We start from the raw sequence: 20,235 nt of genomic DNA, 5'->3' as shown, positions 1-20,235 counted from the left end.
CATACTTGACGTTGGCGAGTACGTCTGCAATTCCTCGACCTTTCAACGACGGTGCAGCTCTGCACAGCCTGCAGGGATGGATGGAGAAGAGAGAAAGTATTAACACACAATTGACAAATTCTTATTTAAACATTTTACAATCAAAATATTTTTACCTTTTATACGCCGAAACATGATCTCGGTTTAGAAAGACCAGGAAGGCAGAGTGTCCGTTCTTCATAAAGACTTCAATAGCATTGTCCTGAGAATAAAAGTAAACATTTCATGAATAAAACCATTAATCTGATTAAACTTTTTTATTTTTAGACTGAGCTCAAGTAGGAGTCTTGTGTATGTGCCTCCACTGAAGAATAATGTTCACTCAGTCACATTATTCATGTCAAATATAACATTTTGTCTGATGATCTTTGACTTTGATATTTTATTCTCTTAATATAAAGTACATTTACAACTTTATTGACACTGAACAGTCACAGAAACGTATATTTGGCGAAAGTCCAGATGATTGTACTAATAAATGGTAAAAAAAAAAAAAGTACAATGAAATAACTTTATATTCCAACTAAATCTATGAGTGTCTGTATGAGTATTTAATTCCATCCATTTTATAAGACATCAAAAAATCCTGTTTTTTTATTTTTTATATTGGCATTAAACAATATAAATATTTTTTGATTCCGATCATCATCATTTTGTAAGAGCAGGAAGAACTTCATTTGTTGGTATGTTTATTAGGTAACCATATCTTTTTTTCACCTCCAAAAGGAAACGTATGAAACGAGCCTCTTTGATATCTTCGTACAGCCACTGTCTACAGCTGCTCGTGGGCTCTTTACTCAGCATGGAGGAGACGAAGGAGTCTTTGACGCTGCAAATGGAGGTCACAGAACATTCACATTCTTCGGATCCTTCAAGCAGAGGATAGATCTGTACCTGCTCGGGTGATGTTTTCGGCAACAAATGTCTCCACAGGGACTGAGAGTGAAACCCTCGCACAAGAATAAACTCTCCTTTCCAAACAGCAGCACAGCCTCGGACACCTTCAGGCCGCTCACCGTCACGACACACACCTTGGCGCTCACCTGGAAAGAGAGTCTCTGGTCAGAGGAGCGTCTATGGAAGTATATCTGTGTCATCAGAATAGTATATAATTGAATAACTATATTTTATAGATTTTAAATATTTTTTTCAACCATTTATATATTTTTAAATTGCTTAATCTATATACATTTAAAAACTTAAAAAAAAAAAACTGTCCAAAAAAATAATTCAGACTTTCAACTGATATACTTCCATGAGTGTCTGTGAGGCCCGTCAGACTTGATTGATCATTTTAATCACATATTCTAAGCATTATTAAAAAGACAGCGTTGAACACTTAATTATCGCGGTTGATTGATGGGGTCCTCGTCACAGTGGACACCAGTGCTGCTCGTAGCTAATGCTAACAGTGTATCTAATCGTATTGTCTCCCCTCATTTCACAGCGGGTGTGTGCACCTGGCTGCCTCCCTGGGTCGGGCCCCTCTCGAAGGCCCTCTGGGATGCAGCGGCCAAAAAAACCATATGGGGTCCCAACTTACCCCCCGAGCAACTCACAATTTATACTAATCAAATCAGGCTCGGTAACCCCAGACGGGGAGGCTGGTAGAGCCCGGACATTATTAGAAGAATTAATCACTGCCACACACGCGCCACGGAACCTGCTAAGTGATCAGAAGTTCCTGGTTCAGGTGTGTCCGGGGCCAGGAAATGACAAACGGTTAGCGCTGAATCACGACTTGAGCGTCCTGAGAGTATGATGAGGGCGACTGACAGTGTTGGGCAATAACTTCAAGTACATTAATACTTGACTGCATGGGCTTTCTTTTCGCTGTAACCCAATTTAGCAATACATTTCTTGTAACAACAATGTTGTACATTTGATTTAATTATGTAATTTAACATACAAATGTGCTACACACAAATAGCTAAGGAGCTGTGCAAATGTCTAGATGCTGTATAGCATGTTAACAATTCAAGGGTCGCAGTAAATGTTATCAAATTACTTCTGGGGTTGACGACATTCTCTGCTGCACAATAAAGTTACTGCATGTGTTACAGATAAAGTTACTTTTTTAAGCGCCTCAAGATGTTTCAGTGTATTGAGTCTGAAGAAGAGGAAGAAGTGAGTGAGTTTAGCAACCTTGTTAGCTGCATGCTAATACCTTATCGATTTTCAACAGCGCTGTGTCGATACAATAATTTGATTGTTTTTTCATTCACAGTTAATATGAAAATATGCACAGTGTTTGTTCATTTTTGCGTTGCAATTAACCATTAGATCCTCAGCAAAAGGAACAATGAAATTCCAGCGATGACTGAGGACGAGAGGATACAGTGGACTCCAGCAGATTTTAAAGATGATGTTTGGACATATTTTGGTTTCAAAACAAATTAAAGCAGTTACGACTTTGTCAAGAGTCATGTGATCTTTAAATTCTGCAACACCAGAGTCAAGTACTCGACAATACTAAGAATGTATTCTTGTTACTACAGTATCGCAATATATAGTATCGTTGACCTTGTATCGTGATACGTACTGTACCAACAGATTCTTGCCAATACAAACCCCTAACAAAAAATGATAAGGAATAATCTTTGATTGTTGATGAAGCACTAATTGTTCTTTTGCTTTGTATTCTCAGTGAGGAGACATGTTAATTCTTCCTACAAAAACTCATGTCTTCCCTACAAAAACTCGTCGTAATCAACTATACTAACAGAATGTAGCTCTGGTTTTTCAGAGTGACATGTCAAAAGCTTTAGCATCTCTTTCACAATATTATTGTGCCGTGAGCCAGAAATGCAGCATCATATTAGTGTATTGAAACACTAAGAGAGTATTTTTTAAAGCAATGCAAAGTAATATAAAAAAAATAGTGTAACATATTACAATGTATAATATATAATGCTGTTCTGTTTTTAGTTATTACTTTTAAATGAGAGTAATAAACAAGGCATTCATATTTTGAAGTAAAACGTCCAACATGGCGACTAAACACATGATAATCAACGTGTTTCTTCTCTGCTCACTGTGGGCAGACGGTTGTTATCAGACGGAGGGTGATTCAGCTGCTGATGGGAAGGAGGACTTTATTGACTGAGAGCCTAATGTCAGACCATTGATTTCTCCGCACACACATTACTATCATAATCACACTATTGGCACTGGAAAGCTAATTATGCGTGGCTCTTCTTATGTGTCTACCGCCTGCCTGGTGTGTGTGTGTGTCTGTGTGTGTGTTTCGGAGCTAATGACTGTGTTCATTTGACAAGACGCTCAGCAGGACTCGCACGCTGAAGCGCCGCGAGTCGACAGGACACGATGGTGTGCATCACACACTTGCTAAGCGGATGTAAGACAGCTTGCATCACCTCCTACTGTTTTTATTAATACATCTGTCAGAGACATTAAAAGACGTGGCTGGTTGCCAGAGCGATGAGAGTCCCAGTCTTACAGAAGAAGGAGAGAAGCAGCTCGGCCTGGTCTAGACACTACACTTTGACCATTCGTCCTCTTTTACCCGGACTCGTCCTCCTTCAAGTTGACAAGGTCATTGGAGCTTTAAACATTGTAATGCGTCATCCCTGTCAACGACACTCTCAGTAATGGTGACCCGAAATCAACCTCAACAACTACCGTTATGCTTCGCCGCCCAGCCAACTAATCACAACTGAATTAAAATGAGCTTTAAACAATTCACACACTCTGTGTTGAAGAATGAATTAGTTTTCTTTTTACCAAAGGCAAAATATCAATAAACTATTTTCATACATGCACACTGGATTATAAGGCTTGTTAAGCTTTGTAGCTTCGTAGTATATATACTATGAAACCACATAAAGTAATATTACGGTGCCTTGCGGAGCAATACACTACTACAGAGCCTCACAGATTAATATTAAGGAGCCCCGCAGAGTAATACTACGGAAAATTTAAAGGATATTTAGTACTCCTTATGGGACGAAACCTTTTTTTTGTATTGACTTTATATTCTTACATAATTGTTCGAGAGAGTTTATTCTGAAGAATGTAACACCTCGGTTTTTACAAGATTCGTTCAGAATAGGAGAGAGATGTAAGATTGTATTTTGTTCAACATAATATTGAATATACTGAATATTGATACAGAACTATTTCAGACCATAATTTTGTTGGAGATATATATTTTTTTATTTTGATATGAAATTCTTTAGATGGATTAATCTGTTGATTTTAAACACAAATTTGTTTTTCAAAAGTCCCGATTAAGTATCATTTTGGAGATCCAGAATGTGGAAATGTGAAATCTGTCCATCACTGTACCTCCTCTCCAGGACGGAGCTCCTGCAGGATGACGTGTATTTCAGCACAGTCTTGTGAGTGAGAGCAGGGTTCTGGTGCACTGGGGTCCAGTGGACATTCATCGGGAGCCGGGGCGTCCTTCAAAACGGGGAAGAAGGTCAGACGATCCTTTCCTCCATCATCGTCCTCCTCTGTGACTTCTGCTCCGCCGTCACGAAGAATCTTGTGCTCTGTGGAAATTAAACTCACTTGATGATCTTGAAACAGTTTTTAATGTTAATTTTTTTTTACCTTTTAAGCTGCTCTCTTCAGATACCCCTGACCTCAGACCAATGCAGAGACTTCCCAACACCTGTTAGTGAGAGAAGTGAACCAGAGCTCAATACAAGATTATGTTAACATTAGAAATCGACAGAATATTTTTTGTTTTCTACCCACGATTCCCTGATCAGGGTCAAACATTCACACTCGCACCTAAAATTTAGTTTTCCTCTACATGGTTTTGGACTGTGGGAGGAAACCAGAGTACCTGTGGTAAACCCACACAACCAGGGGAGAATCTACAAACTCCACATTTCTCCAACATCTGTTACAAAACAGCGGGCCAAGTCCGGCCTGCCAAGTCATTTCATGAGGCCCGCTGAATGATTGTCTCAAAATAAACGTAGATTGCCAATGTACTTGGTAATATGGTGACTTATAAAGATGTAAGTGTACATAAATTATGGACATGGTCAACATTTAAAAAGGAACTTCCAATTAGAGTAAAACTGATGTTGAAGGAAAGGAATTTCAAGTGTTTGGTGAAGAGGAAAACAGAGAGATAATTTAAAAATGGAGCAAAAACTTTGACACCTGTGATCTAGACCAGTGATGGGAATTTAGATTTCCTCCGTGGCCATTATATACTGTGACTGTTAAAGGGCAATCGAGCCAAAAGAGAGATCAGACGGACAAAAGTAGCTCCAATATGATGGGATTCATTTCTCGCATATTATGTACTTTTTCCTTTATTTTAGGATCCTTAAAAAAAGAAAAATTTAATTTAATATTTTATATATTTTGTAACATTTTGTATTTAATTAAATCGTAAAAACAAGCTAAAGTAGCTAAAGTTGTGGTTTTGTTGTTCAATATTTCATAAAAAAAAAAAAAAAAATAGGAAATAGGATTTTTGACTTTATTTTCAAATTCTTTCCCCCCAAAAAATAGACAAAGCGAGAGAAAGAAGAAAAAATAATTCCAATAACAAATATCTTCGATGAATTATGAATTTTAATAACACAATTTAGAAACATTTGTATATTATCATTTTTATAGTTTTAATTTGACCTCATGAGGGTCACATAAATACTGTCAGAGGGCCGTATTTGGCCCAGAGTCGCAGGTCCCCATGCCTAGACTATGTAGCTGCAAAGAGTCCGAGTCTGCTTGCTAATGCTGCTGCCCCCACGACCCGACTCCAGATACAGTGGAAAAAAACACTTTGATTGAAGTATACCTGTTTGGACAGCCTCAGGGTTTTACTCCTGATCCGAGACCTGGTCCGGTTCGGTCCCTCCACTGCGTCCTGCTCCCAGTTGTGTTTCAGAAACACCCCGGGACCAGGTCCGAACAAGGCCCTCTCCCTGAGCAGCTCCGCCTCTACTCGCAGCCATTTGGAGTTCAAACATTCCCACTCGGAGGCTTGAACCTGCGACGACACGAGACACACTTCACCAGTGGTGAGTTCCTTCCTCTCTGACAGAGCGGCGGTCTAACCTGACACTGATTGGTCCTCGTCTTCTCGTACGCGCCACGGCCTCTCTGTCGATGCGACTCCATGCAGGACAGGAACTCCTGAACGAGCGAGACATGATGCAAACCATCACTCTTGGCCGTGCTCATATCGTACACACATGATTGTGTCTTCATAATGGTATTGTTGTTTCCTCATGCAATTACAATGCAGTCACACGATTACGTTGCTTCTAAATTGCATTCAGTGGGCAAAATAAGCTAGTGGCTATGGCCTTCTAATAACATTGTCTGGAAAATGTAATCATTCGTGAGTGTGATCAAATTCAAATAAACATTAATAACACATTCAGTCAAGGGCAAGTTTTGTGTGTCTGCGTGTGCAAAAACAAACAGGAGCGGATGCTCAGCAGACGCGGTGGGATCGTATCAAGACTGTTAACTGCTTCATTAGGTCCATCATCACAGCGGCGCTCGCTCAGAGACCAGTGAAACAACATGTGTCCATCCTCACCGCTGACCCACACACGCCGTTTAATCCTCTCAATGAAACCACAATATTCAGTCTTACTTACTTCTGCAGCTTCTTTCACTTATGAAGTATCAGGTCAAAATGTAATATTTGAAACCCTCAAACGTCTGCGATATATTGGTATACAGTAGGAACAACACTGCTGGAGTCCACTGTATCCTGTTTTTTTTTCTGTAATTGTATATCTTTAAATATATATATATTTTAAATTTTGATTTGACAAAGTTTCCAATGAAATCGTAACATAACTAAGATACAAACAAAATACAATTTAAAGAAAAAAATTAAAATGACAAAAATTGGATGAATAAATAAATTGATGCAGTTGCTTTGGAGTCCACTATAATAGATTGACGCACCGGTGCATCTGCGTTGTCACATGATCATCTGTGCATCGCATGATTGGCTAAAAAGTTTGATCAAGTAGCTCAGTTCTCTTTTGCTATTGTCTGGATGCACTGCTATACAAACATATTTATAATGAATCTTAAAGGCTAAAAATAAAATAAAAACATTAAATTTAGAAAAAATTATTGCTTAATTATTGGAATTAGAATATCAAACTCTATGTGTAAAAAAATGCATTACCTCAGAATCTGAATTATTTTATTTTATTATAAAAAAAACACAACTAATTCAACCTTTCAGTATAAAAATGATTGAATTTGATTATTTTAAAAACGTCAACATTGTAAGGTTAAATCAATTCAATATTCTGATGGCACTGATATACTTCCATACAAAACATGCCTGATTGTTGGAATATGTGTGAAAAGTTAACAGTAAAAAAGTTTCTCCAACAATACCAGCTGCATCATTTGGGTGAAGCAACTAAAAATGTCCTGTGCGCGTCATTGTCTCTCCAGATTAGCCGAGAGAGACATAATGTGAGGGGATTATCAAATATTACGGACAGAAAAGGGCGTAATAATGAAGTTTGCGAGCTCGTGTTGTGATAGATAAACAACAAGTCGTCGTCTAATTTCATTCCTTCATTTGGACAAACATAAGTAATATATAGCATTAATTACCGCATTTAGCAGATAGCAACCTCATTGGATTCTTAAATGCTGCATTAAATCCATAACTCATCTCTTCCCTCCGCAATTAACGTCACCACGTCGCACTCATTTCCATTTTAATGACTTCCCAACAATACGCCATCTTTGATGATAAGGCAACATAATGTCAACTTCATTCTGGGCTGGTTGGGAATGTGTAATGAACTTAACGTGATCATTAGTGCTGTTAATTATCTTTCTAATATGAGAACACAGATACGATTATGGAGACAGAATTCCTTGTTGAAATAAATCTGTGAATGTCTGACTGGGTCTGACGAGTCTCACTCATCACCTTCCACAGCTTTGGACCTCTTGTTCAGTACCAGCAGATATGTTCTGTAGAAAAGTCTTCTTGTGGATCCAATAACTGCTGAGAGTCGCGGCAATTAAAGGTCATAAGTTGATGATCCGGAAATTAATGACTTTTGTGAGAGCGGCTGACCATCGGCTCTTCAGCGCTCCGAGACATCCCGACACAAAGACTCGACAAAGTGCCCGAGAGAAGGTCAAAGATCCTCCCTTATGGAAGAATATATCAGTGTCGTCGGAATATTTAATGGTTACAATTAAATGTTGAATCTTGAAACTTTGATTTTTTTTTATTTTATTTAAGCATTTGATTATTTTTCTGAATAATTGAATTCAATGATTTCTATATAGAAGATTGTTTTTAAATATAAATATATAATTGAATAAAAAAATGTTTTGAATGAATGTAGATTTTGATATTACAATTCCAATAATAAAGATTCAATATTTTTTAATTCATGGTCTTTTAAATTAAATATAAAAATGTTAGTAAAATACTTCCACCAGACAATACCAAAGAGTACAGAGATACTTGATCGTGTGCTTCTATGTCGTCACATGATCATTTGAGCGCATGATTGGCTTAAATTTGATCACGCCGCCTGGTAAAAATGAATTCCGAACATTTATTTTTGAATGATTGGAATAAGAATAACAACTTTGTGTAAAAAAAATTCATTTCGAAAATATCCCATTTTTAAGTCAATAAAAACAAATTAAACCTTCAAATAAAGAAAGTTTTAAATTAATTAAGCCCTCTGCAAAAACGCATTGCTTAAAAATACAGCAACATTTCAATAAGAAATTCAAAGTTTCAACATTTGAATAACTCAAACAGTCAACATTGTGATGTTGCTGATATACTTCCACACTCCCTCCTCCTGCTCTCCTCTCAGACGGAACAACAATTCATCATGCTCTCTGAGAGCCTGTCACAAACTGATGTGATAAAGAAGAACATCAAATGAATAATGTTTTCATCAGATTCCCACCACTAGAATTGCCAACCTGATTTCTACAGGCAAGAGACAAACAAGAACACACACACTGGAGTCAGACACAGACGCGGTAATTTCATGCCTGTGTGCCTGAGTAATATGTCCTCGCTCCCTGCTCCAGATGGCTCCACGTCTTAAGCGTTGTGGGGGAACTAATGATCTGAGCCACGTGTTTCAGGGGGAAAAAACAACAATAAACGCGTCTTTAACCTTCAGCGGCGAACAGTGTGTTGTAGCGAGCGTTCCCGTGGATTGGCGAGATAGATATCAATTACTCTGCCCACTCAGGGGCGATCATCTGTGATAATCCAAATCCATTTAAAGAAATAATCAAACACCCCCACAGGGCTGGACGGCCCGGCGCACAAACACAGCAGTGACTTTGGGCTGTTGCAGTGAGACACTCGTAGAAACTTTACCGTGGCAGTGACTGTTTCCCAGCTGGCTTTTGTTAAGGCTGAGCGGACGACGGTGGTGAACTTGTCAAACGTATTCTGAGAGCCTCCAGCCAGCTTCTTCTCCAGGTCCTCTGGAATTGTTAATCAAAGTAATAGATGAGTAGGTTTATACTTACAGTGAGGCAAGGGGCAGAAATAATAATAACTTTTTCTCTCTTTTCAATCTCAAAAATATTTTTGTTTGATTACATTTAAAAAATGTTTGATTATAGTTAAAACGTGTGTGATTACAGTTGATAATTGGTTCATTATAGTTAACATTTTGTTTGGTTATAGTTGAAAAAATGTTGATTACATTTTTTAATTGTTTGAATTGAGTTTAATATTTGGAATTGAAAATGTTTGTAAAATTCCAAGAGAAAAGAGAATTTTTGGGTGAGAAGAGAATTGAATTTAGAAGGAATGACAAAGTAAGTAAATGTGTATTCTAGCAGGGATCCAGCTGTACCTGTCAGTAGCTGCCAGGCCTTCAGTGCGGTTTCCTCCCACAGTGGGCTGATATCAGACATGCTGACTGGACGTTTCTCGTCACCTCGACTGGCAGAGATCTCAATTTTGTACGCGTCTTCCAGAGTGTGCTGTCGCTCCTCCATCACCTTCAGCCAGCAGGCTGTTGCTAGGGTAATCATTTCTTCTGAAACACAATCAAGTTCTTTAACTCAATCTTTAAAGTGGACGAACAGACGTACTGACCAGTGGACGTGTCTCCTCCAATCACAGGGCTGCTCTTCTTTTTGTCGTCACTTTGTGTGCGTCCCATCAGACCGAAGCCTTCGACATAACTACAGACAAAATTATCAAACAACAATCAAGTCACACACATTTGCCCTGTTCTACCTGCCGGACCGGATCTGCAGCAGACAGTGAAGAAGACACGTGACAAAGTTGACGTTGCCGTTGTAAGTGGCCATGATGACGTCCCAGCGTGTCTCCAGGGTCCTCAGAGTCCTGATGACGACTTCCTCCTCTGCTGGAGATCGTCGAGGGAGGGACAGGTGGTGGAGCAGGACTTGGTTTGTACACGAGTACAACGCCGACACCATCCTCTCTTTCTGAGCCTGGCCTCGTTCAAGAGCCTGCCAGGACAGTTGAGATGTTAGCAGGAAGTTTGTGTAGTCGTGTTGACTTTGTTGTGGTAAAGTCACAGTTATGGGTAAAAAAAACATATTCGAGATGTAGCTTTATGGGAGGCAGAAACCTCAAGCAAAACCAGACTCAGGGTGGCAAATAACAATGGAAGCATTTCAGTGCCATCAGAATATTGAAGGGTTGAATTTAAAATGTCATATGTTAAAAACCAATTCAATATTTTTTTACAAATAGAGTTGACATTTTAGTTGTGTCATTTAAAAAAAAAAAAAAAAACATAGTTTGATATCCTTATTCATTTTCTGTTGATAAAATTTTGAATTTTATTTATTCAACAATTTAAATTCAACAAAAATGTTGCTTTAATGGTGTTTTTGATTATTAGATAGATAGATATTAAAAGGCTCAAAATTAAAATATATTGAATATAGAAAATTTAATAATAACCATATCCAACTGCGTTTTAAAAAATCCAATTATTTTGAAAATATTCAAACTTTCAATATAGAAACTACACTGAAATAAAATAAAATAAAGAAATGCTTGAAAAAAAACATTTAAAAAACAGTATGGCAAACTTCAGCACTCATGAGAAGGTTTTGTTTTTCATCAACATCCTCTTCTGTCTTCTGTTTCAAGTAAGTTCAATATAAAAATGAAAACAGATTTTTTTCATTTTTAATCAGGAACATGTAAACTTAAATGAGTTAATCTTTTTAAAGCAGCAGAGGCGCCTTAAAAAAAATAAACTCATTAAGTATCTGCACAAACAAGGCTGCAAAAGTTTTTATTACCACCACAATCTGATCTGCAAAGAAGTTGAGCAAACGTTCTTCGTCTCCCAGGAATGTTCCGCTGTAAAGTTTGAGTGGCAGAGTCTTGCAAAAGAGCACTAAGTTCTCCATCGCTGTGTTTGTCTCAGATCTCTGGTCTGGAAGACAAACACAAGGGTGAGGATATTCAAGTGTAGATCCTGGAAAAGTATGTTTATTTTTACCGTCCGAGGTGAGATGATTGCTGTTTGGTTGTTCACTGTGTAGAACGTTGATGATGTTCATGATCAACTGAAGAATCTTTGTTTGAAACCTCTGTTGCTGCTCCACTGACGCTCCAGCAGGAGAGAACTGTAGTAATTATGTGTCATTATTGGCAGAACAATCGAACAAATACCTTTCATGTTTTTTTTGTTTTTTTCTGAACGTAATATTGGAAAACGGATTTATGTTGATCTAGAAAGGCCCTTTAGAAATAACCATTGCTTGCTTACTCGCAGGCTGTGAATTTTTCAACAGTGCTTAACTGGACAAAGAGTGACACCTTGTGGACAAGAGTGAGTCTTGCAGCAAAGACGAGCAGAAATCGTTGTCATGTAATGTGATCTGATGCAGTGAAAATTGTCACAGCCCACTTGATAGCCAGAGTCTATTTAGATGAAGCAGATTTCGACTCTATCACATATATTTGTTTCTTGTTTCACAGAAATGCGAGCAAGCTTTTTTTGTATTTCTTAGCTCTGTATGTATAAATAATAACATATTTTATAATATTATTTTAATTAATCATCTTATATTTTAAATTAAAAATGTTAATTTTATATTGTTTGTGAGGTTTTTGTTTAGTGGAGTCTTTTTTTCGCATGGAAAAATGTGTGCCGTGACTAAAAGGTTGTGATACACTGGTGTAATGTCAACCTATTAACTGGCATTACCTCGAGCAGCAGCACCACAGGGTGTAAGCTGTTGTCCACAGACACATTCAGGAAACTGTCCAGCAGCAGAATTTGGATGAAGTCATACACCGGCTTCTTGAAGCAAAAACCCTGACTTCCATTAAGCACATTTAATTCAGGCTATGAAAAAGAAAAACAGAAATCAAACCTCTTATTTCTATGTTACACGTGATGCTCAGACAAACCTCTGATCCATTCACAGGAAAAACAGCAGCAGCCAGAGAGTGAAGAAAGTCTGCAGCTCTCCACAGGGGATCCGTGGGTCGACGGTTGTGCAGCAAACAAAAAAACTGCATCAAACTTGCAGGTAACTGAGGATCTGGAGACGCCTCTGGCTGTTAGTGGAAAAGGTTAAATTATAAAATCACATTAGAAAAAAATGGAAAGAATTGACGTAATCGTACGTGCGTGACGATGACTTTGATCAACTCCAGCATGATTGTCGCAGGCTCGATGGAGAGAAGAAGAGCATGGATCTCGTCCTGGCTGCCGATCAACTGCAGGGCCTGATCCAGCTGTAAATAGACTCACATTAGAGGTTTGAAAATCCTTCACTGACGACTCACGGTTTTTCACCTGAGCTTCTCTCCTGTGACTGGACTTTCTGCCCAACAGAAGCGAAGCCAAAGCCTCATAGACAGGCGGCAGGTGACAGTGTTGAACCAGCAACCCTCGTAGCACTTCAAAGCCTGGACATATGCGGCTGAAGCTTTCTTTCTCTCTGTGATGAGCTCGTAGGTTATCTAGAACCACAATTTGGGGAAAAGACATGAGAGAAAGCTCACAAACAATCAGTTAATACTCTTTTTAAATATATTCAATAAAAGCTCTTCATGAGAAACACCTGCAAAATTACATAAATGTGCTCAAATATAAAAAATGTGGAAATCGATAAGATGTTATTAATTAAAATACAATGTGGGCCTAAACTCTGTGTATTGGGAATTTACCGAGTGAATCAATAATACAAGAAAAATAAGGTTAATGTTCTGAATTTGTGTTTTCTACAAGCAAAGAAAGAATCTGTAACATGAAAGAGTCTGGCCGGACCAAACATCGTCCGATGGCTGGGTGGACTGACTGAACTCTTACCAATGAATGTTCAAATATTTGGAGTCCCTTTCTGAAATAGCTGAAGGAAAATTATCTGTTAAAAAGACTGAAGGAAATGGAGAGTAAACAGACTTTCAAATAAAATGTATCATCTATTTCAGACAAGGTGAAATGTAAATGTAAAGAGTGTAACCTCCTCAATATTATAGTGGACATTATTATTAGTACATTTTTCTCCGTTGAATACTTATATTTTTATTATTGTTTTATTTATTTACTTTATTGATGGGTATGTTGGATATACTGTACATGTTATTATGTTTAATAAAAACATTTAACATAAAATATAATAACCGTTTTGTAAATATCCTTTGAAGTTTGTAATGAAGCTAGTCTTTGGAACCAGTCAAAGTAAAGTAAAGTTGCATTTCCTTCTTCCCTTCATCTTCGTACCCATGAAGGTTGACGGCTCCTCTGTTGCCCCCATGAGTATCCCGGGGACCAGCACCTCTTTGAAGGTGCTCTGCAAAGCAGGACTGGATAGGAAGTGAGTGAGCAGAACAAGTCCCAGCTCCACTGTGGAGCGATGAAGGTGAGGCATCAAGAAGAACAGGAACCAGTCACTGCCCAGGGCGTCGAGCAAGGCAGTCTTCTGACTGAACAAATGAGAGACACGTAATGTTGTCGACCAACATTTGGGTTTATAAAATTTGACAACTCACTCTTGCAAGCCTGGGATGTCGGAGCTGAGGAGGTCACAGATGACAAGCAGCAGCTGATTGCGGATCCTGACGACACCAGCCGGACCTGAACTCTGAGCTGCAGCACAAATAACTGATAAGATGTGTGAAGATGACCCCGGACTCACGATAAAAGATGTTTAGTGTCCAAAGAGTGATGAGATTCACACGTCATCAGTCACCTGATTCTAGACTAATATAACATTTTTGTCTGTTCATATTTGATTAATATTAGTACATTTACAACTTTATTGACACTACCCAAAACATTGACATGACGGGGCCACATGCAGCCCTTTGACTGTATTTATGCGGCTCTCACAAGGTCACAGTAAAACATTTAGATTTTTTTCAACTGCTAACAATTTTATTTTGTGTTTATAATTGTAGTTGCTGTAAATATAACTTTCTCATCTTTCTCCCTTTTTTCATTTGTCATTTTTTTGAGTATTTCTTGCCTGTTAAAAATTATCTTAATCTGAATATTGAGATCATATTTAAATGAATGCTTTACACATATTTTATTGGCGTTGTTGGGCTTATTTTCTTGTTTTGTTTTTTTACTTTTGTTGTTTCTTTTTGTTTTTTTTATTTTGGGAAGACCATATTTGTGAAGGTCCAGCTGATTGGACCAGTCCCCCCCCCCCCGCCCTCCATTAAGCCAGAACTACACAGATTATTTGGTTTGGAAAATGATTAATGTCATGAAATGTTGAGCAAAGTGAGACTTTCATCACATATGTTATGACTTTAGAGATGAAATGTCTGCAAATGTTGTTTTTTTTCCATTCATTTTCTAAAATTCACAGATGCACTCTACTTTTATCGGTACCTTCCGCGTCATGAGGCAGATAAAAAGAAATCAATCCTATTTGAGTGGCGTGGAGCTCATAGAACATGGTTTTTGCTTTTTCGTGTGAGTGAAACTAAAGTAGTTCTATTTCTAATAACCCTGGACGTGACTTCTCTTGGTGTCCATTAAGACTTTTGAAATCTGACCTTTGCCATCCCAGGGGACATCACAGTCAGATTCTCTACAGCCATCTGTGACACTTGAAGAAGGTAAAGTCCACAGCAGGAAGACTCCAAGTCTGAAATTGATTGAATAATTTGGTCAAAACCAAGAATCGTTTAAATGTCCAACGACCTGGAATAGACAACAAAAGGTCAAATAATTTTGCTACCTTTTAACGTCCAGAATGGTGAAATGATTTTCGAAGAGACTTGTTGCAACACAGGAAATCAGCTCCACCTTTTTAAAGGTCACATCTGTTTGGGAAAGCTGGAACAGCAGGTTTGGTATCAGGTCCAGTCTGTGCAGGGCTGCAGCTGTCTTCCCGTCATCTCTGAGCAAACAGACAGAGAAAGCATTTCCCAGTGAAGAGTCACATGATTGTTCAGTCACGCTCTTTAGACTCAACAGTTAAACTTCATCGATGTCAAGCTGTCGAGCGTGAGATAACATCTGCTGTCGAGCTGAAGACTGAGACGTCTTGTGTGGAAGTGAAACTACCGTGAGGAGCTGAGGATCTTCACAAAATGTTTCAGAACGGAAAGATCCAGATTCTCAGCCGTGTTCGTCCACACCTGAAATGATGCGTGAAAAAAAGATTCAAGATAACGTTCACTCTATTCATGCGATCTTCTTCACTTCACCTCCAGATTCAACAGCAATGCTTGGAAAGCCACTGAGATCAGTGGAGTGTTGTCACTGCGCTCAACTGAACCGGAGAGATGTATGACCAGCTGAAGAGTCCTTTGTCTGACAAGATTACTCTTTGTCTTCAAAAGAAAGGCTAGAAGCTGCAAAGAGACACAAATCCGACCCTTATATTCCAGTCACGATTCATCTGATTAAACATCGTGAATTGACAGCTGACTTTTTCGGACACTAACGCCCATAATTGTCTGTTGACATTTTATTCTGTTAATACAAGTACATTTACAACTTTATTGACACTACGAAATAGGGCTAAACAATTTTTGGAAAAATATCTAACAAATCTAAGCTCTAGAGGTCAATTCTTGTGCAGACTGGGGGGTCTTTCAGCATTTGATTATGAAAGTTTTTCACTAATTTATTTAATGTTTTGTTGTTACATGTTTTTTGTATTTTTGCGCACTTGGGTCTCACTTTTGGCTATTTTTCTCTAATATTGTGTTTGCTTTAATTTTGTTAATCTTTTCCTTCTAATAATTGAAAAAAAAATCAAAGCTATCTAAACAAACAAAAATAAAGTGCCTTGATCTTTCTGCACTCTTAAAAAAATTAATGGAGAGTTGCAGAATATCAGGTCATGGGCCGCAAGTTTGAGACCCCTGTGCTACACCAATGGAATATTTTTCATGTATTTTGGCACTTTTTTATCACAAGCAAAAATAACACTGTGAAAGGTGCTTTCTATTTTATAATCTCCACCCATTGAGTCGGAGCACTATTTGGATCAGCATACATTAAACATATTAAAATATATAATATAATGTCACATGATGAAAAAGTGCCAACACTTCTGGTTTCACGTGATCAAGAACATTCTTGTTCGTTCAGATTCATATTTGATCTCGTCAAAGAATGAAGTCACATACTTTAAATCCACTGATGCGCTTCATTTCCTGCTGCATTGCTGAGTTGGACTCCAGCACTGACAGGAGAACTTTGACTGCTGCATACAAGGAACTCTCATCTGGTGCCATTGCGACCAGACTGAGCACCGCAGCAGGGCCGCCCACATGCAAGAAGCCAGAGGAGGCGCTGTGAGGGCTGAATGTGCGCACACCTGGTACAAACACTCAAGTCAACACTTGAACAGATTGATTCAGTATATTCTCAAACAAAACATCTTTACCAAAATGTCCAACCAGGGCCGCGCCGATGGTGCGAGCGGTCCCTTTCAGGTGCTGACTGATGTTCCGAGCCAAGAAGACTGGACTAGACTGGTCGCGGGAAGTTATTCCCATCTGTGTGTTCATTTGTCGACGTCAAGACGCACACTTGTGCAAGACACCAAATCAAAATACCTCTTTAGCGATCAGTCGACAATCCACCTCGTTGTATTCTTTCCTGATCTGTGCCACAGTTGTTGAAGTGCTGACTGCCAGATTGATGCCGAATGAGATCCTCTCCTCAGGAACCAGCCGGGCAGAGGGAGCCTCTGGATCCTGGTCTGTACAGTAAGAACACAGTGAGAGCTAGAAAAGCGCTGAGAAAGCTCATGCCTCTGGTAAAGGTAAAATATACAATGCACATAAAAGAAAAAAATCAAAACAATAAACAAATAAAAAGTAGTTGGAAAATATATTATATATATAAAATGAAGTTGGTAAAAAAATGAAAATGATTCAAGATTAACGATCAGAGTTTTGCGCCATCTGTGATTTTTGCTAAATGCTATCTAAAATACTCTTGTTTAAAAGTAACATTTTGGATTTCTTTTTCTAAATCCATATTTTTACAATATTTCACTTGTATATCAAATTAACAATGGTTCAACCTTAACAACTAATCATATTTGCTTGCATATATACGCATATACTGTATATATTTGATTTTTTCAAATATATATATATATATATATATATATATATATATATTTGAAAAAATCTTGTGTTGACTGGTCTGCCGTGTTTTAAGTTTATTTCCAAATATACAGTATATTATATGCATATATTTTCATTGTAATTTCAATTGTGTTGTTAAATTTTTATTTACATTTTTCATCACACATTAGGTGGGTAAATGTATGGTCTGAATATATACATAGGGGTCCCAGGATAATTTGATTTTTGATACATCTTACAAGACCTCTTTTTGAAATTTGACTGGGATTGTAATATAGTTGTAAATAGTTCTGCTGCAATTGATTATCATTTGTTTGTACATGGGACATTTAAGATAATGATTAACAAGGAACTTGTTGTACAAATGATACATCAAATGAAACAGTGTATCGTCTTCTGTCAGTCAGTCAGTCTACTTATTTCATCACCACCTAAACAATACAAACATTAACACAGTATGGCTGATTTGTATTTAGATGACTAAGATAAGGTTAATTCAGGCCTTTGTTAGAGGAAACGATTTTAGGAAGTTGCACAAGAACAGAGTGACTCACTTGTGCTGCGCAAGGACAGAAAGTTGCCAAGGTAGGAGGTGCCTTGGTTGTAAATGATGCCCACAGCTTCAGAGCTGAGCACCTCTTCAAAAAGATAGGAAGGACCGACGCGCCACGCCAGAGCAGCATGCTCCTTCCACACCGCCGGAGTGCCGATGAGCCCGTACACATCCACCACAGCGCTGGGATCCATGGACACGTACTGTCCTGGGAAGGGCTGAATATACCTCATCTGACGAGAGTAAATCATTTTTAGGTTTGGTAAACATTCTGGTGTCTGTCGTCTTATTCCACCTTTCCAGTCCCCAGTGCTTTGCCGTTGAAATAAGCTGAGGTCACACAGCTCTTCTTAACTCCTTTGGCCAAGATCACGGCCAAATGGTGCCACTGACCCGGGACCAGGAGGCTGGAGCATCGCAACCTCAGGATCGTCGGCAGCGAAGTCGGACTGCCAACCTCTGGCTCCATCATATCTGTCAAACACTAGCATGAGTCTTTGTATCCACTATGGATTCAGAAGCATAATAACTACGGAAGTATATCGGAGTCATGTATTTAAAATCTTGAAAATTTGAATTTTCTTTATTTCAATTTGATTATGATATGTTTCATTTTATTCAACAATTTGTGTATTGAAAGATTCCTTAAAAAATACATAATTTAATAAAAATAAAAAGGTTTTGAATAGTTATTGAAAACAAAAAGAAAATTAAATATTTTTAAATTTGTAATCTTTTTACAATAAAAAAGTTTGAATGTTGTCACCAGACAAACAAAAGATTACAGTTACTTGATCAAACTTGCAGGATGATCATATGACCGATCAATCAAGTAGCTCTTTTTGGTATTGTCTGGTGACACTATTATACAAATATTTTTATATTAAATTTAAAAAAAAAACTACAAATAAAAAAAACATAGAATTTAGAATATTTATTTTTGAGTTAAATCTAAAAAAAACATTTAAAATATATTTGAATTTTTTTATTAAATGACTTAATAAATAAACTTTTTTTATAAAAACTATTTTAAAATCTTACAATATTAAATCTATTTCATATAATTATTAAAAAATAACAATTTCAATAAAGTTTAAATATTTAAAATATACAAATCAATTAATCTGAAGTCACTGATATACTTCTATAAATAACGGGATATAAAGTTCATCCACCAGACAGTCATCCTCACCCAGGTACGTAAAAGCCTCCTCCTCCGTGGAGATGACCAAACAGCCGTCGCAGGCAGAGAAGGAGACGGACAAACAGACGTACTGCTGCTCAGTCCGGGACATGTGGCGCACGATTGACAGCAACCGGATCGGGTGAGAATCACAGGAGGAACTGAACCGACTGATCTGGAACCAGCAGGAGAAGGAAAGACCTGCCGTGGGAGGAAACCCTCTGCAGTCTAGCACAAGAACGTATTAGAAATTGATGTTTTGAACTGAGGGAAAGTTGGTTTACCTCCTCCAATACCGCCTGTTGAGATGGAGTCAGCAGACACTCCCTTCACCGTGGCCACAGTGGGCAGGCAAAGACAACTGAATATGATAAAATATGACCTTTTATTAATACTTTTGTCATCATGTTTACATCATGTATACAAGTGACATCCTCATCATAAATTAATTTAACATTTCAATTGTTGAAACTTTGATTTAAAAAAAAAAAAAAAATGTATTGAAATATTTTGTTTTTGGTGTTCAATTATTTTTGGGGGATAATTGAATCATATGATTTGAATATTGAAAGGTTGAATTCATCTGTTTTTTTAACCCATGTGTTATTTCTGGGTCAAGGTGACCCTGCGGCCTGAAAAAATGTTTGACAACACAAGGATTAAATAATAATCAATTTTTTTTATAATATACTGATGTTTTTAAATGAATAATTTTTTTTAGAAAGAATAGTTTTCAAATTCCATTTGTACAAAAATAAATTTCCTAAATTCAATATTTAGATTGAGTAACCCATTACATGATTGGATGAAATAGTTCGGTACTCTGTTATACCTACATTTTTCTATTAAATTTGAAAGACTACAAAATATATTGAATTTAGAACTTTTTTTTAAATGATTGGAATT

At 37.7% G+C, this 20,235-nt stretch overlaps 1 protein-coding gene across 3 annotated transcripts in view; it reads right to left on the bottom strand.

The window, feature by feature from the left end:
• wdfy4 (WDFY family member 4) overlaps positions 1–20,235 on the bottom strand; it is a 56,685-nt gene that overhangs the window by 20,213 nt on the left and 16,237 nt on the right. Inside the window, exons 19-49 of one of the 3 annotated variants that reach the window (XM_087803225.1) lie at positions 19,614–19,690; positions 19,339–19,557; positions 18,442–18,620; positions 18,148–18,379; positions 17,054–17,199; positions 16,882–16,993; positions 16,622–16,812; positions 15,692–15,838; positions 15,549–15,622; positions 15,220–15,381; positions 15,035–15,126; positions 14,018–14,114; positions 13,749–13,951; positions 12,819–12,985; positions 12,647–12,757; positions 12,428–12,577; positions 12,222–12,362; positions 11,511–11,637; positions 11,308–11,444; positions 10,262–10,500; positions 10,118–10,206; positions 9,873–10,058; positions 9,386–9,495; positions 6,088–6,165; positions 5,828–6,019; positions 4,618–4,678; positions 4,348–4,556; positions 934–1,082; positions 757–868; positions 156–241; positions 6–68 (exon numbers count right to left, since the gene is read on the bottom strand). In XM_087803225.1, the coding sequence (XP_087659351.1) occupies positions 6–68; positions 156–241; positions 757–868; positions 934–1,082; positions 4,348–4,556; positions 4,618–4,678; positions 5,828–6,019; positions 6,088–6,165; positions 9,386–9,495; positions 9,873–10,058; positions 10,118–10,206; positions 10,262–10,500; positions 11,308–11,444; positions 11,511–11,637; positions 12,222–12,362; positions 12,428–12,577; positions 12,647–12,757; positions 12,819–12,985; positions 13,749–13,951; positions 14,018–14,114; positions 15,035–15,126; positions 15,220–15,381; positions 15,549–15,622; positions 15,692–15,838; positions 16,622–16,812; positions 16,882–16,993; positions 17,054–17,199; positions 18,148–18,379; positions 18,442–18,620; positions 19,339–19,557; positions 19,614–19,690 (4,338 nt within the window). Of the gene's footprint in view, positions 1–5; positions 69–155; positions 242–756; positions 869–933; positions 1,083–4,347; positions 4,557–4,617; positions 4,679–5,827; positions 6,020–6,087; positions 6,166–9,385; positions 9,496–9,872; positions 10,059–10,117; positions 10,207–10,261; positions 10,501–11,307; positions 11,638–12,221; positions 12,363–12,427; positions 12,578–12,646; positions 12,758–12,818; positions 12,986–13,748; positions 13,952–14,017; positions 14,115–15,034; positions 15,127–15,219; positions 15,382–15,548; positions 15,623–15,691; positions 15,839–16,621; positions 16,813–16,881; positions 16,994–17,053; positions 17,200–18,147; positions 18,380–18,441; positions 18,621–19,338; positions 19,558–19,613; positions 19,691–20,235 lie in introns of all 3 variants that reach the window. The other 2 variants (XM_087803223.1, XM_087803224.1) reach the window with 2 other exon arrangements.

This window comes from Callionymus lyra, chromosome 11 (assembly GCF_982586985.1).
Source record: "Callionymus lyra chromosome 11, fCalLyr1.hap1.1, whole genome shotgun sequence".
NCBI lineage: Eukaryota > Metazoa > Chordata > Actinopteri > Syngnathiformes > Callionymidae > Callionymus > Callionymus lyra.
This window is presented reverse-complemented; position numbering and strand designations above follow the sequence as displayed.